Source organism: Anopheles bellator, chromosome 2, assembly GCF_943735745.2.
Source record: "Anopheles bellator chromosome 2, idAnoBellAS_SP24_06.2, whole genome shotgun sequence".
In the NCBI taxonomy this organism is placed as follows: Eukaryota; Metazoa; Arthropoda; class Insecta; order Diptera; family Culicidae; genus Anopheles; species Anopheles bellator.
The window spans coordinates 72,772,064-72,786,596 of record NC_071286.1 but is presented as its reverse complement, the minus strand read 5'-3'; the positions used below and the strand labels follow the sequence as shown (position 1 = coordinate 72,786,596).

Sequence of the window (14,533 nt, the reverse complement as noted above, 5' to 3'; positions counted from 1 at the left end):
GTAGCAAACATAATTCATAAAAGTTGCAATAAAGCGGCAAATGGCGTTCGCTTAATCTCGCCAAGTGCGTCTCTTCTCGTGTCGGTGCGTGGTCGTTCTTTCGCTGGTGACACTTTCTGTTACGCATCGTGCCCACCGCACCTTGCGGCTCGTGATTCCTTCCTATTCGCTCGCAACTAGAAACCCGGAAGATTTTCCGCTTCAACTGCGCGTGGTGTATGTAAATAGGATACAGAGAACCTCTCGGGGTCCGTGATTTACGCGGTTGGTTCACGCCATCCCCGGGATGTGCAGGAAGTGATGATCTGATGTGAAGCGTGCACAACCTGCGAGGCAACTGGAACGTGACGGATGAGAGTGAACTTGGTCGTTGCGGGTCGTCTCACCATCACGGTGCGATATTTTTATGCGTTTTTTGCGCTTGCCCCTCAACATGGCCCTCGATGAGGGCCCTCGATTGTCGTTAATATGCATGAGGCCGAGAATTGGGTCATGTTTGGGAGATGTGAGCTAAAAAAAAATTTGAGGTTAGTTTGAGCATAAAACTGTAAACACACCACACGGACCCGCCGTCGCCGGCGTTGGATGGTCAATCATTTTCCATCAACCGTCACCTAATCGTGCACGATTCGAAATCCGGATCCGAATCCGACGTGCATTATCTATGCTGGGGTATTACGGTCGGCAACGCGTGATTTATGGAGCGTTCCGCTTCGGCCCAACATTCAAATTAGATGTCCGCTTCGAAATGCCATTTATCCGGGTTCGATTCGGGGTTTGCACAATTTTTGGCAGGCCCGCGTAGAATTTTCCGCATCGACCGAGCGGTGCCAAACCGTGCAAAATGCTGCTCTAAACGGGGCGCGCACCATGTGCTAAATTGATTTATGGCGTAAAGTTTATTTTGTTGCCAGCCCCCACTCTTTATGGCGCCCGTTTTTAATGTCTGAGCGTCCACTTCCTCGAATCCACCGTTGACACTGGCCCGCGATTGGAAGTGGGTTCTATTCCTTACGTTTTCCAACACTCCGTCAGTGCTGGGTGATAGCGGGTTGCGGTGGCTGCGGCGGCGGCGGCGGTACCAAGTTGATGGGTATTTTTTTACGACAAAACTTCGTAATTGCTCTGTTCCTTCGGCGGTGATTGTGTGCCCGGTCGGGTGGTGTCCGCACTCGTCAACAAGTAGTTGCTACGCCATTAGTGGATTTGCACTGGACCCGGTGTGGTTTAGGGTGGCGAAAGTGGAACAAAAAAGGGAAAATCTGCATCCAGCGCAGCAGAACACTGTTGCCGGCGTGCGCCTTCGTGCTTTAATTAATTCCCACCATCAGCGCCGCTTTCTCTCTCCGCGGCCAAAATTAAGAAATCGTTGCGCTCCCTAGCACCGTTTAGGAACAGCCGGACGCGGAAACACGGAATAGAGCTCGAGTTTCTCGCTTCTCGCAGCCCTCCCGTGTACCGTATTGACATACATTATTTATTAATAAAACTCAAACACCTGTTACGCCCGCGAGTGCTGTAAATAAAATGTGCGCCATAAAAAATACAAACCACAAGCCGCGCCACGCCATGCGCCAGCGTACGGCCGAATGTTTGGCCGAACGACTGAGATTGATTATCAATGTTTCGGGATGTTTTATTTATGTCTTATGCCACGGCTAACGTTGCGTCACAATATTGAAATAACCTCCGTGGCGAGAGTATCGAATCAGCTACGAGTCAAAGCGGACGTTCCAATTGGCTCAGGTTGGCCGGTTGGAAATAACAATCAAAATGGGGATAGGATTCTTGGAAAAATCCCCAAACACTCCGGCCACACCTTCGGCACTTGGGCAAATGTTTTTAAAACAGACGGCACTCGAGTCCCGTACTCGACCATCCATCGAGAGAGCACGCTTCACACGAGTGGTTCCAATTTTTCCAGAAACCACCCGTTTGGTGTGAATGGGGGAAGACGTCTGGGGCGACGGGAAATCGTGCCATTTAGGGAAACGTGAGTTTGGTTAGTCCTCTCGCCGCGAGTAGCGGTGGCGCCGTTATTCGGGGAACAAATTATTTTTGACCATGTTACAACTACCGCTCCTTTTCTCTCTCTCCCCCTTTCTCTCTGGGCGCGTTCCGGGCCAGCTAATAGCACCATTAGACAGGAGGTGGATAAACAAATTTCATGTTTAATTTCATGATTACGATACGGCCGACCGGCGATCGGGTGCTGAAGTGCTCGAAGACCGGCCCGGCAGCCGATGGAGCCGGTCGTCCGACGGTTAACTCGTTCCGTCGGAAATGGGTCATTTCTTGACCGGCAAGGGCAAACTACCGGCCACCAGCGACTGCTCTGAGTCGATGGCCAAACGGGTGTACCGAGAACCCGTGGTGGACGTGTGGTGCCTGTTTACTCGTTCGCTGGCGTATTCTTATAAGTCGCGGACGTGATGTGGACTTGGTGTTTGGGAATTTGGAAAAAAAGACGGGTTTGTGGTTTACGTCTTGCCGTTCGCGGCCGTTTAAATGGCAAATTCCGGTCCCGGAGGTGTAGTTTATTATCATCTGAAAAGATTATTTATATTTTTTGACCGAACCGAGCAACATTCTTTTATCTCTCCATCGGCCGGCTCCGAATAGAAAATGGTTCGTAACTATTTGAAGACACAATCGCATTTTAAACGTTTCGGATACTATGAATGGAACCCACGTGGAACCGCATCCGGGTCGGCATTGTCTGCGACGTGGCATCTTATTTTTAATCTCCAATCCCTTCGCACGAAGCGCAAACATTATGGTGCATAAGGAAAGGCATAGGGTTATGTGTATTTAAAATTCATTATTCACACGACGACCGTATCGTGCCGTCCAGAGGCAGGGTACCGGCTATTGTCAAATCGTTCCACGCCACGTTCCATGCGGTTGTCGTTTACAGAGATTGCACTCGACGTATCGCGCGGTCCTGCCGCGCCGTATGGAATGCTCCGGCAGGCGACAGTTTTGCGATGCAACGATGATAAGATTCAGCTGCTCCGATGCTCGTCTCGTTCACGAACAGGGCCACCACAATTGGGTCCCGTTCCGCCCGTGGGGGGGCGGTTGGCCATAATGGCCTAACAAAGCACACGGGACACGAGCACGGGCGCACGAGATGACAAATGCAAACCAGATGCAAACCCGCCGGCATCGCTTATCGCATTTGCCATGTTTGAGAGTGTGCCTTTTTCGATGGCTGAAAGATTGTTGCCATCAGTTCGGTAGGGGGATTCAGATTTGAATGTTTCCGACCGACGGTGAACACGACGTCCTGATGGAGGCGCCCGGTTGCTCTGGGGAAGAATCCGATATCTGAGGGTCGCCCTGTGTCTCTATCGGTCGTTTGTCACCTGCCGTGAAAGTTGGATGACAAAGTGCCTCCCTCACCGGTAGGCCTCGCGTTCCATTTAATTCCTTGCGCTCCGCTCCGTAGTCGGTGGCTGTCGAGACAACGACAACGCGTGAGGCATGATGCATAATTGATGGCTGAGTGGAATTTAATTTTCACTTTAGCTAAGGCAGCGAAAAAATCATAGCCCCGGGGTGGGCTTTCCCAGAATGGAAATAAAAATGGCAAGGTGATAAAATGTTTTATTAATACGCTTTTAATTACAGGAAGCAAGCGAAGGAGCGGAAGAAATCGCACGCCGCAGTAGTTGTGCACGACAGGATGCCGACGGAAAAGTGCCAAGTGACGAATTATTGATGTAAGCGGCCGGGTTTGGCAGCCGGTGCGTGCCACTCGAGTCGCTGGAGAACGGCAGGATGCGTGTGGCTGCCCATTTGTTGCTGGGCGTGAAAAATGGAGACACATTTGGTTACGGCTCGCCGCCATGACACATCTTAGTAGGCAAGTCGGTCTCTGACGGGTGACCTATTTACACGTCGTCGGTATCGTATTACGCCTTAAACGAGCTAATCATCACGACGGTGCTGGTAACGATTGGAACCCAGGTGTCCCAGTGGTTACAGGTCAGTTCCGGAGTGCAGCAGCCGCAGTGTGTGGGGAGGAGGACTTCTCCTTTGAACCTATCGAACCTCGCAGAATGTGTCTAAATATTTGGGGCAAAACCCTTGTTAATGGCATGTTAAAAAGGTACGAACGGCCGCTGGCGGGCGAAAGTCGTAAAAAGTGAACCATTCTAGCCGCCGCCGCACCGGGTCGACTGTTTATGGAGTTTCGAATTAATCTATTCTGACATATTCCATTTGTCTAACTGAACGTCCCGGCTGGCTGGCCGGCGTTTGTGTTGCAACCATGGCAACCGGTAACATGTTCCCTCGTAGCTGTTTCCGTCTTTTTTCTTTCCCCTTCTCAAATTCCGCATTTCGAGGCCAGATGTCGAGAGGCTATTTTTTAGAGGAAATAATGAGCCCTCGACGACGGGCGCCCCCTCCAGGGGCGGGTTTGTTTACCCTACGACCCGTGTATGATTATCAAATCTACTTCTGCCCCGCTTGGTGCTTTGATGTTGGGGCGCATGTACAGTGTCTGTGAAGTTCATAAAGATTTCTCGTTATCGATTCCGGTACGCTGTGGCCGGCACACTGTTTCGTTTGATGGCATTTTTTAAAAAACGCCTCCGATGCGTAAAAGAGAAAACCTGAGTGCTGGGAGATTACTTTTTATTGAATTCCTTCGCTGGGAGCGTCCCGGGATTGTGGGCTAAAAGGGCGACCGGCTTTGCTGTAATGTTGCGGCCGGTATCGTTCGATAGAGAGAAAAAAACCTTCCAGAACTACTACGGCCACTTTCTAATCACTAGCTTCTGCTGCTTCCCTGAGTCTGCATTCTTTTCCGACATTTTTCGTTGGAAAACCAGCTTCGCCCGTCGCAAGCAAAATGTGCCCCGGTGGTGTGTTGCCGGATGCCACAAATGCTTGGGACGCAGTTCGTGTGTTCGAGAAACGAAATATTTATGACCTTTGAAATGGCCTTTTTGTTGCCATTCACACTGTATGTGTTCCTCGGGTCCCAAGAAAGTCCTGATCGTTTTCGGAACCGTCCTGTACAGTGAAAAGGAAAATATTTTGCAGTTTAGCCTTCCATGTTCTATTTTTTTCCTACTCAGCGAAAAACAAGCCAACACATGGTCCGATCCGGGGTTTTCACGTTTTTCTTTTCCCGCAACCGGACACAAGATGTTGTTGCTGCGGCCGTTTCGGTTGGTCTCAAACATTGAACAAACACAACCGGCAGTGTTTACCTGTGGCACTTGTCTAAACGTACCCGTACCAGCTTCTTTCAATTGATCTTTATCAACCGGATTTAGCGCACATTCGAGGCGACTTTTAGCTCACTCTCTCTCCGGTACAGTTCCTCAGTGGCTCGAGCGATCGAACCAATCGATACCCCCTTGGCTGGACCTTGCCGGAAAGCCATGTGATTGCTTGCCGGTGGGGAGAAAATTGAAATTTGCTTCCCTTCTGTTGGTTTATCCGGTGTAGAGGAACCTCCTTGCCCGAGCGGCCGGCTGACACTCGGTCAATATTTGGCGAAGCCCAGTTTGATGGTTGCTAATTATTTTTTTCCGTTGTTCGGCCGCTCTCGATCGGATCGGATGATGGCGCACCGATGGTGGTCTTGATGGTTTGTTTGCAGCCTAAAACAACTTGTTAGACCGCATGAAACGAATGACATACACGAATGCATTAAAAGTTAATGCTTCGGTTCGGTTTCGGGTTTTTTTCTGGGGCGGTAGTTTATTGGGGAACATGTTTTACACGCGAAAGTTGTGTAGTTGAAGCGTTCAAATTCAACACCGTGTGCGATGGTAGAGTTCGCCACACATGATTGACCTTCGGCACCTTTCAGAAACAGCAGCGCCAGGCGTGAAGGACACCAACAGGCGAACGGGAAGTCCTTGCGTGGGCTCCCTGCTCGAGGCCGATCCCCAATTAAAAGGATAATTAATTTGTTTCGCCATTGCCATCGTAGCCTGTGCCACTCCAGCCTCTCAAACGGGAGAGAGAGAGAGAGAGTGTGTCCGGGTTCTCGGGCAAGTAGCGTGCGGGGCTAAGATTCAATTAAGCGCCTTCGTCGGGATTTGACGCGCGATCCCTGACGCGTATCCGGCGCCTTCCAGTTTTCTGCTTCCGGCCCCAGGACGGCACGCGGACGCCATATGCTTGCGGTGCGATAACCGGAAAAACGGTTCTACATGAAGCTGTTGCCCTGGTCGGTGAAATTTCATAAATATTAAATTCCTTCCGGAGCGCGGGACGTGCTGCACGATCTTTTCACGCCTTCGCGGACCAGACCAATCGTTTATTGAAAGACCCCGTGTGTATCTGTGAGCTAATCATCATGACTCCATCGGGTGGCATATTCACAAAACGCCATCATCATAATGCTGATGGTGAGGAGAGTTTATACACTTGAACGCGCACGGCAAACAAAACGGAACGGGCCATAATGGATCCGTGGGGGAGGGGAGCCAGAAAGCATGGGCATGAAAAATGTAAAACAAATGGCTCTCGGTGCCACGTGGTGACCGTACAGGCCGAGCCATAAACTCGTCCGCGCAGTTTGGCTAATTTTGCATGCATACAGTTGCTTTATCCTCGCATAAAGTCGCCCGCCACCGTTATGTTCGGGGCTTCCGCGTTTACGATGCTGCCAAGGGCTATCATAATTTCGAAAGGCATAAAATTGGCAAGCATAAATTCCCAAAAACCGCAACCCAAAGTAAGAAGTTTTCATCTTTCTCTGAGACGTCACGGCGCTGGCGCTGTGCTGTTGACGATGATGGATTGCAGAAATGGAAACCCCTGGATCCCCCGGATTTTGCGATTTGCTCCGTAATGTGGAGTTACTCAAAGGGGTGGGGGAGGGCCCTTTTGGCGGTTCCGAAATCGATCCTGCGTCGTGTCCATTTCTATCAATTAGCTACGGTCCGGTCGCGTGCACTTGGAAACCCTCTAACGACGTCGCCGATGCCGCCGCCGACCGCGGTCACCGCAGCGAAATCTTGGCCATGGAGATAATTGAATCAATTAGCAGTACATCGCTTTCCGATTCGATTGGTCCGGGTTGCCGTTCGATACGCCGTCATGTTATGATATGTTCGCCGATCAACATCGGCATCGTCGGCACACTCTGGGCAAAGGGCTGGACGATGAGCTGACGAAGCGGGGAAAAAAGTTCATCTATCAACGGTGTCGCCTCACGCACGCGTCTTGTCCGCTATCGTCTGCAGTCATCTCGGTTCAGCATGGATGCGAAGGGAACGGGTTGTGCCTTCCGAGCGTCGATTGTATTGGAAAGGGACGGCGGAATGATAAAATCAATCAATGAGCAATAAGCCGGGTATGACATGGCTCTGACAGTTCACTCTCACGGCTCTCGGTACATATCGTGGCGGAACTGTGGATCAAGATCGAATCGGTTGTTTAATTAATCAGGTTTTCCCCGTCAACTATGCTCCCGGGAGAAAGATCTGCTTGATGTAGTCACTTCACTTCCTTTTTTTGCTCAATGGTCACTAGGATGTGGGCTGTTCCAAGTGACAGCTGGAGATTTAAGCAGAATTTCGTCAAACTGCCAAACAACTTCATGTCGGTGGTAAATTATTAATGGATCCTAAAAGTTAAGCCCTAACCTTAAATTCTACTGAAGGTATCGCCATTATGTTTGGAACTAAAATGCTGGGTGTTTCTTTCTTCGCTAACAATTCATCATATCGCTTACCGATCGTTGATAAACGTTGGCAAACACCCCGGGAATGGTGGAAGACAACACAATGGCACTGAGGTACAATAAACACGAATCTCATGAATAGACATTACGTTTTATCGGAAGCTTCGGATCCTTGTCCCTTGTTGTTGTCAAAGGCGGGCGGGAAATGGGCAAAGCTTCTCAAAAGCTTGCCCAAAAGCTGAACGATGGTAGGAGCATAAATTATACATTCGGCCTGTAATGGATTTACCAATTGAATTTTAAATTACTTTCCCTCCGAGACGGTCGGTGTTATGTTTTGCAAATGGCAGACGGCAGAAGAAAAGGTGGCCCGCCAGAGGTGCTTTAAGGTTTATTAAGGTTTTTTGCGTTGCTTGAAATTGAAGATTACTATCTAATATTGGAAAACTAACTGCCTCGTACCTTCTACGGACAATGCAGCGCATGGACCAGCATAAGGTAACAAATCTCCTTTATCAGGGTTCATTATTTTGCTTTGCAGCAGACAGTAATGTGGCAACGATTACACATTATTTGCTTCCAAAAAACCTTCACCTCTCACACTCTGAATGGTCTGAATAAGGATTAACAATACTTTTCCGTTCAGGGCTTTGGCCAGCCAGGTGCTGGTGGTACGGAGGTTTGAAATATGCTGTAAGTACAAAGCAACCTACGCTGACCAGCTGGGGACGGTAATTGAAATCCGTGTGGCACTGGCACTAGTCGGAAGAATATAATCGGAATTACTTGTGAGTTCTCAAGTGCAGCCAAGTGGTTGGGAAGGGAAGTAGAGGCCTCCTTTTCGTAGAACCCGGTGGGCCATATAGCATTCCGTAATCTTGTCAGAATGTGCTGTACGAAGGGCATTACTGCATAGTCTAGTGTGCCATGGCTCATTGTTCTATTGGCCGAACAAAGAAGGTTGTTTTCTGCTGCTAAGGTCTAAAGGGTGTTTCCATTCACCATCTGGGTTGCGGGATTTTGATTAAAATGATTCCCCGGCCACCACCGGTTGCACAGGTTCCGGTGTAAAACCACTTCCAGCTTCCGGGGGGGCGTTTTGAAATATTTATGAAATTAAGATTAGAAACGATGGGGGTTCCGTGAGCCTCCTTTAAGCGCCTTTGACTGTGAGGAAATTACATTGCGGCTAATCTGGCCTTCTTCGCAAACGGCAACCATTTGCAGAAGCTTTGTACCGTCGGAGAATTCTCGCCTTGCCAATTGTTCTTTCGAATCAATTTGTTGCCACGAAAGTCGTGTCGTGTCGAACGAATAGGGACTCTACCACGGACGTACCCCGGACTCTAATCAAAATGGCGTGTGTACGTTTACACGCCGTGGGTCGTGGGTTGTAAAACGGATAGATCACGCTTCTCTCCGAACCCCACCACCTGGCGGCGGAGGGTTAAACCAATGGACAATGTAGCACCGAAGTACGAAGCATCCTCCAAGGATGCATTACATTGCTACACAAAGTGAAGCCCAAGGTGTCCGTGCGTGGGGACCGAAATCGTGTGAAATGCGATAAAAAGTTAAGCGTTCCTCGCGCGTTGGCACGTGCAGAAGGAACAGCACATCATCTGCCTTTTAGCCGTCGCGTCTTGAAGACACGACATCCGGGGCAGAAGTCACGAATCTGGTCCTCTGGCTTGCGGCTTGGGGTTCAGATTGTGACTCTATAAAACGGGGCTGCTGCGAGATTGGAATGTGGTTGGTTCAAAAGCAACTTCAAGTGAGGTTTGTTAAACGTGGTTCGAGGTCCTCGAATGTCCAACAGAGGCGCGTTGCAGACCGAGCCGCTAGGCACGGCACGTACCGAAAACATGTGGCCGCTATGCTAACCTCTTTGATGGATCGTTTCGCTCTGTCTGTTAGCAGCAATATGTTGGGGCCTTAAATGGGACCGCTTCCTGTCGGTGTTTTTCGCGTTAATGCGTTAGCCAAGACCGCGAAAAGGATTTCGCTGCCGTTACCACAGCCAACACGCGCGCGTTTCCCGCGTACACCGGCAGCACATTACATATTAATCAAAATTTCCGATTCTATCGTAAAACCACACCGGTGATGGAGGCCCGGAACTTTGCTGCTGGAAGCTAAAAGCGTTGGCAAACCCCATTGTTGAAGTCATCAACAAGTTCTGTGCCCCAGCGCTAGTATCTAGCATGATTTGTGCCGTTTCTTTCATAAGATGGCGCATTTAAATTCATGTTCTGCTAGACAGGAACAGTGTTGTCGGCAACTTTTATTACCTTCCTTGATATCAAAGCCCGCACTCTTATCACGCTTAATACTTTAAGTCGGCTACGATTGTGCCTGTAATTTATTTGGCTTAAAAATGACCATCAATCAGCTTGGAGGCTTGGGCGCTGTGAGCCACCCCGCGGGGCTTATCTATCTTATCTAATCCTTGGCCAGCGACGGCAGAGCGACATCAGAGTGTAGCCCCGCATCCTTTGCGGGATACCCAAAAGTTCTAGCCCCATTAATGATGCCCGATCGGGCAGAATTGTGATTACGCAGCCCCGTTGTTGTGCGATGGGGCTTTCCTCTTCTTGCCAGCGCCGGAAACTGGACGCTAAGGACGGCATTCGACCTGCGATGGTTCGTCGTTTCGGTTGCCAGGGTTTAAATGAACCGTTAAGATCGATAGCACCCGGTGGAGGAAGCCACTTCACTTGTCGTTGTTGTGTGCTGCAACCCGGGACCCGCTTTGTGGTCATTCCATCCTATTCGGGGCATTGGCGTTCAACAAAAAAACAAAATTATGATAAACTGTTTAACAAAACTCGCTCTCCAGTAGATGAGCAAGTTGGAACGTTAATTATGGTGGCCATATAGAAAGCACTCATTTCGGGACATTTCGGGACATCGAAAATACATCTGCATCGTGCCCCGCAACATTAAGCCAATTGCTGGTATGAAATCGCATAACAGAAAAGGAACTCGAACGGGTAGCCGTAAAAATCACAACCCTTCGGGGCGCTATCCACGGCCCAAGCGCTGGCGAGAGATTGCTGACCGATCAATGGGCTGGCTGGCTGGGCATGTAAATGGCCGAATAAAGGGACCAATTCGGTGTCAAAACGCGTCGAACTCGAGGGCACACCTAATTGGATTGCGCGCCAAGGATCGCTCCGCCGTCGCGTTGCGTTGCGTTTCGCTCGGTAGTGAGGTTAAAATGTGAGGTTATTGCGAAAAGCTTTTAGCGATAATTTTCGTCCACTGGCAGGGGCCAACAACCGGCCCGGACCGGCCCGGACTGTTCCGGAGGATCGTGGACCTCCTCTTCCGTGGGTCCAGTTGCGCGCGTCGATAAGAGGTCACAAACCAGTCACTAGATAAAACAACAACCGACGGCGACGACGGAACAGTACCGCGTTCCGGCGAATCGACCGAATTCGATTGATGTGCCGTCCTATTTTGTGCTACAATTTGTCTCACGCTTTTGCTGTCTTCGCATTCTATTTTCAGGACTCCTGCAACGGGACACCGGTAACGTTGCGCGTCGACGTGAAAGGTTTTTTCCTCTACTGGGTCGACCAGAACCACGAGATGGACATGCTGGACATTGCGACCATACGCGACGTCCGGACCGGACAGTACGCCAAGAAGCCGAGGGTAAGTTTTGGTGGTGGTGGTGGTGGTGGTGGTGGTGGTGGTGGTGGTGGACGCAGCGAAAAAGTTATTGTCCGCCCTGCTGCCTTTTCTGCGCCATAAATTGGCACGTGATTGACATTAAAGTTAATTTGATTATGATGGAACCGTAATTGGTTTGAAATAGATACCCGGCCTGCGCTGTCCTTACCCGTGACAATGATTAGCATTTAAGTAGTACACTTTAGGCGCAGAGTTGTTTTAATCATTCGCATCAAACTACGGGCGCCCCGTAATTAAACTCATCCATCCGATTAGCTACCAGCCAGCCAGCCAGCCAGCCAGCCAGCGGATGGTCGATTAGGTGTCAAAATCCGCGAATTATACACCCGCCTCGCGGCTCGCGGGCCGAAAATCGATGCAATCCTTCGTGAGCCCACAAATCATCATCAAAAGCTCCCTGGAAAGCGATAAATTTCAATTCTCACGAGGGCTGCGCCCGCGGCCCGAAGCCAGAGTGTTAGTTGTCGCAACCGATTTGGGGCTTGTAAAATCGTGTCCCGCTGGCAAAAGGCTTCGGGAACTTTACACGGGCACTAATTTATGGATAATTAGAAATTATTCATTTCTTCTTCCGCGCTGCTGGTGGGGAGCCTGGCTGCCTCTGGTCGGTCGCTTGTGGAGATTGAATTGTTGCTCCACGTGCTCCATCCTTGAAAGTTGGCGAACTCAATTAACTGAATCAAATTCGACGCACCGCCACTCAGATCCTGTGTCCCCGTTGGGTGCAGGTTACGGGCCAACTTGTCACTTAAAAGATTCGTAAAGCGGGACAAATTCCTGGGCTTCATTTCTAGTATTTTTTACACCTTACACAACTTCGATACCTTCGCCGTTTCGTTTGGCTTCACGAGAAGTACTCTCGTTGCCGGTGTTCCGACCGTCGGATAAATAGGCTCGAATTAATTATGCGATCATTCACCGTTTATCCTGGCCCGGCCCCCGGTGTTTGGAGCGGTTTACACCACCAGAGCCGCTCCGGAATTTTCCCTTTGCGTAGGCCACCGACTGGCCTACAACTTCCGTGCGTTCGTGAGCGCTCCTTACCGGTACGGTGATCCAATTAAATTTAACTGCCGTACTTTATATTCCACCTCGACAACCACACCTTCGCAGTCATCGGCCATCGGGGTGCGGTTGCCTGTGCGTGCGTAGATTTGGTTCACGTTCCGTGAAGTTTCTTTGCCCCAGCAAATGCACCCAGCAACTTGAGCGGTCCCCCAAAAATGGGAACACGAAAATAGCGCCGGGGAAAGTCTCGGAGACTCCCGGAAAAGCTCACCTTTTTCACGCCCTTCGCTGGGTGCCACATTCCTTATCTTTTTCGCCGTTTTGTGTCCTTTCTGTGCGAAGCGCAACACGATACACCGGCCGGTCGGTCGGTCCAATTGGTGATCATCATGGTGGTGATGGTGTGATCCTGATGAAGATGAAAACTCCGAGCGATATCTTTCGGACAACGGTCACATTTCTAGCGGTGGCGGTGGTGCTCGGGGGACCCAAAAGTGTCATTGTGTAGCAAGGCTAGCTGCGTGGGACGGACGGGTCATTTTGGGTCGATCGTAAAAAGTTATGGGGACTTCTTTCGCCGGGGCAGAATTGTAGCCTGAATGGGCGCCGTGCTGCGCAGGAGTGGGAAATCTTTCCATTCGCCCCTGGCCCCTGGTTGGTGCTGGTTCCTTGCCGGTGATAAGCTTAACCAATGGTGGCTGATCCCCTCGATGGCCAGCCCCCAACCGATGATGACCCGGATGATGCAAAGGATAACAGCTACAGCTTCAGGTGAGCCTCACCGCCGACAGCCTGGCGGTGGTCTTTCGGTTCGGTGTGTTAAAAAGATAAAATTATTTCACGTGCTTACATCCAATTTGGCCAGGGATTGTGCGTCGTGTAATGGGATCAGGGGCTGTTGCTGTCGCCGAATCGCGCGTGAAATGGATGAAAGCTTCAAGGCTTGTTGGCACATTAAAGGCCGATGGGAGAGTGGCACAATTTGCACTAGAAGTGGACTGAAGTGAAAAGTTTGTGAAATCCAGCCAAAAAAATTTCATCAAAATACCACGGCATTGCAAATGAAGCTTTCGAGCTAAACAAACGGTGTACTAAGAACACCAGAATGGAACGCATTTCATTTGAAGCGCTATTTTTGCTTTCTCGTTCTGCAAATGGATTGTGTTTGCTATCTTCTTGAGAATGGCGTTTCTTCGGCCCTATGTGTATTGTGTTGAAATTGAAAATTATTGTCTTCATGACAGCTTCAGACAGGCGAGACAGGCGCGATGGTTGCTTTGATTTGCTACGGGCGCATGGATTGTGACACCCAGAAAGTGGCACGCGGAATGGAGAAATAAAGAGCCAAAAGCACTTTTCATTTTCATGTACCCCACGCCGTTGCTGTTTGCATCTGAAGTTGTTTTTCTTTCGATTCCGCTCATAAAAGACCGTCTCCGGGCGGGCGCTCGATGATCGATGTTCCCGCGAAAGAAACCACACAGAACGATACTTCTGTATCATGTTTCATTTACATTGTACATAGGTTTTTGGTGCCCGACTCCAGACAACACGGTGCGCTTGGGGAAGCTCATCCCCGCCTGTAGCAGGAAACGGGAGAAAGAAACCAAATACACCATCTAGTAAAATTGATCGATCAAATACTATACTACAGGTGGTGCGACATGTTGGAAAACGCAAGCGCTACGTTCCCGTTCCTGGTTGATGTAGTCATAAGTTCGTTTCTTTTTCCTGCTCCCTTAGGGTACCAAACGTTTATCGAACTTTCAAGGAGTGAGCGAATAAAGTATGGGGATGCTCGGAGCTACGGTACGCCTGGCGTGTTTATGTAAGAATCTTTTCATGTGTTCAGGTTAGAGTTTATGGCTCTCGCTTTATTGAGTTTTGCAAAATCAAGTTATAATATTGAACAGTGTTTGCTCACACTAACGAGACTTGCGAGCACAACAGACACGCCACGACGGAGCACAGGTTGCTAAGGAAGATGCTAACTCTTGTCATTGACTGCAAAAGCATTCCATTGGTGGTATGATGGTGTGTACTAAACTTTAAGTTGTTCGAAGTCGCCTCCTTTGTTCGTTAGGGAAAATACACTTTCTGGATTTACTGAGTTGTTCAATAAGTTTTGCGCATCAATAACAGAGGGCGCTGCTACTAGCTTAATGTAAT

The 14,533-nt window shown here is 49.7% G+C and overlaps 1 protein-coding gene across 1 annotated transcript in view; it reads left to right on the top strand.

Annotated features, from left to right (window-relative positions):
• The window catches only part of LOC131208004 (1-phosphatidylinositol 4,5-bisphosphate phosphodiesterase classes I and II), a 41,886-nt gene that overhangs the window by 6,857 nt on the left and 20,496 nt on the right, over positions 1–14,533 (top strand). Inside the window, exon 2 of the mRNA XM_058200647.1 lies at positions 11,171–11,317. Coding sequence (XP_058056630.1) covers positions 11,171–11,317 — 147 coding nt within the window. The remainder of the gene's footprint in view (positions 1–11,170; positions 11,318–14,533) is intronic.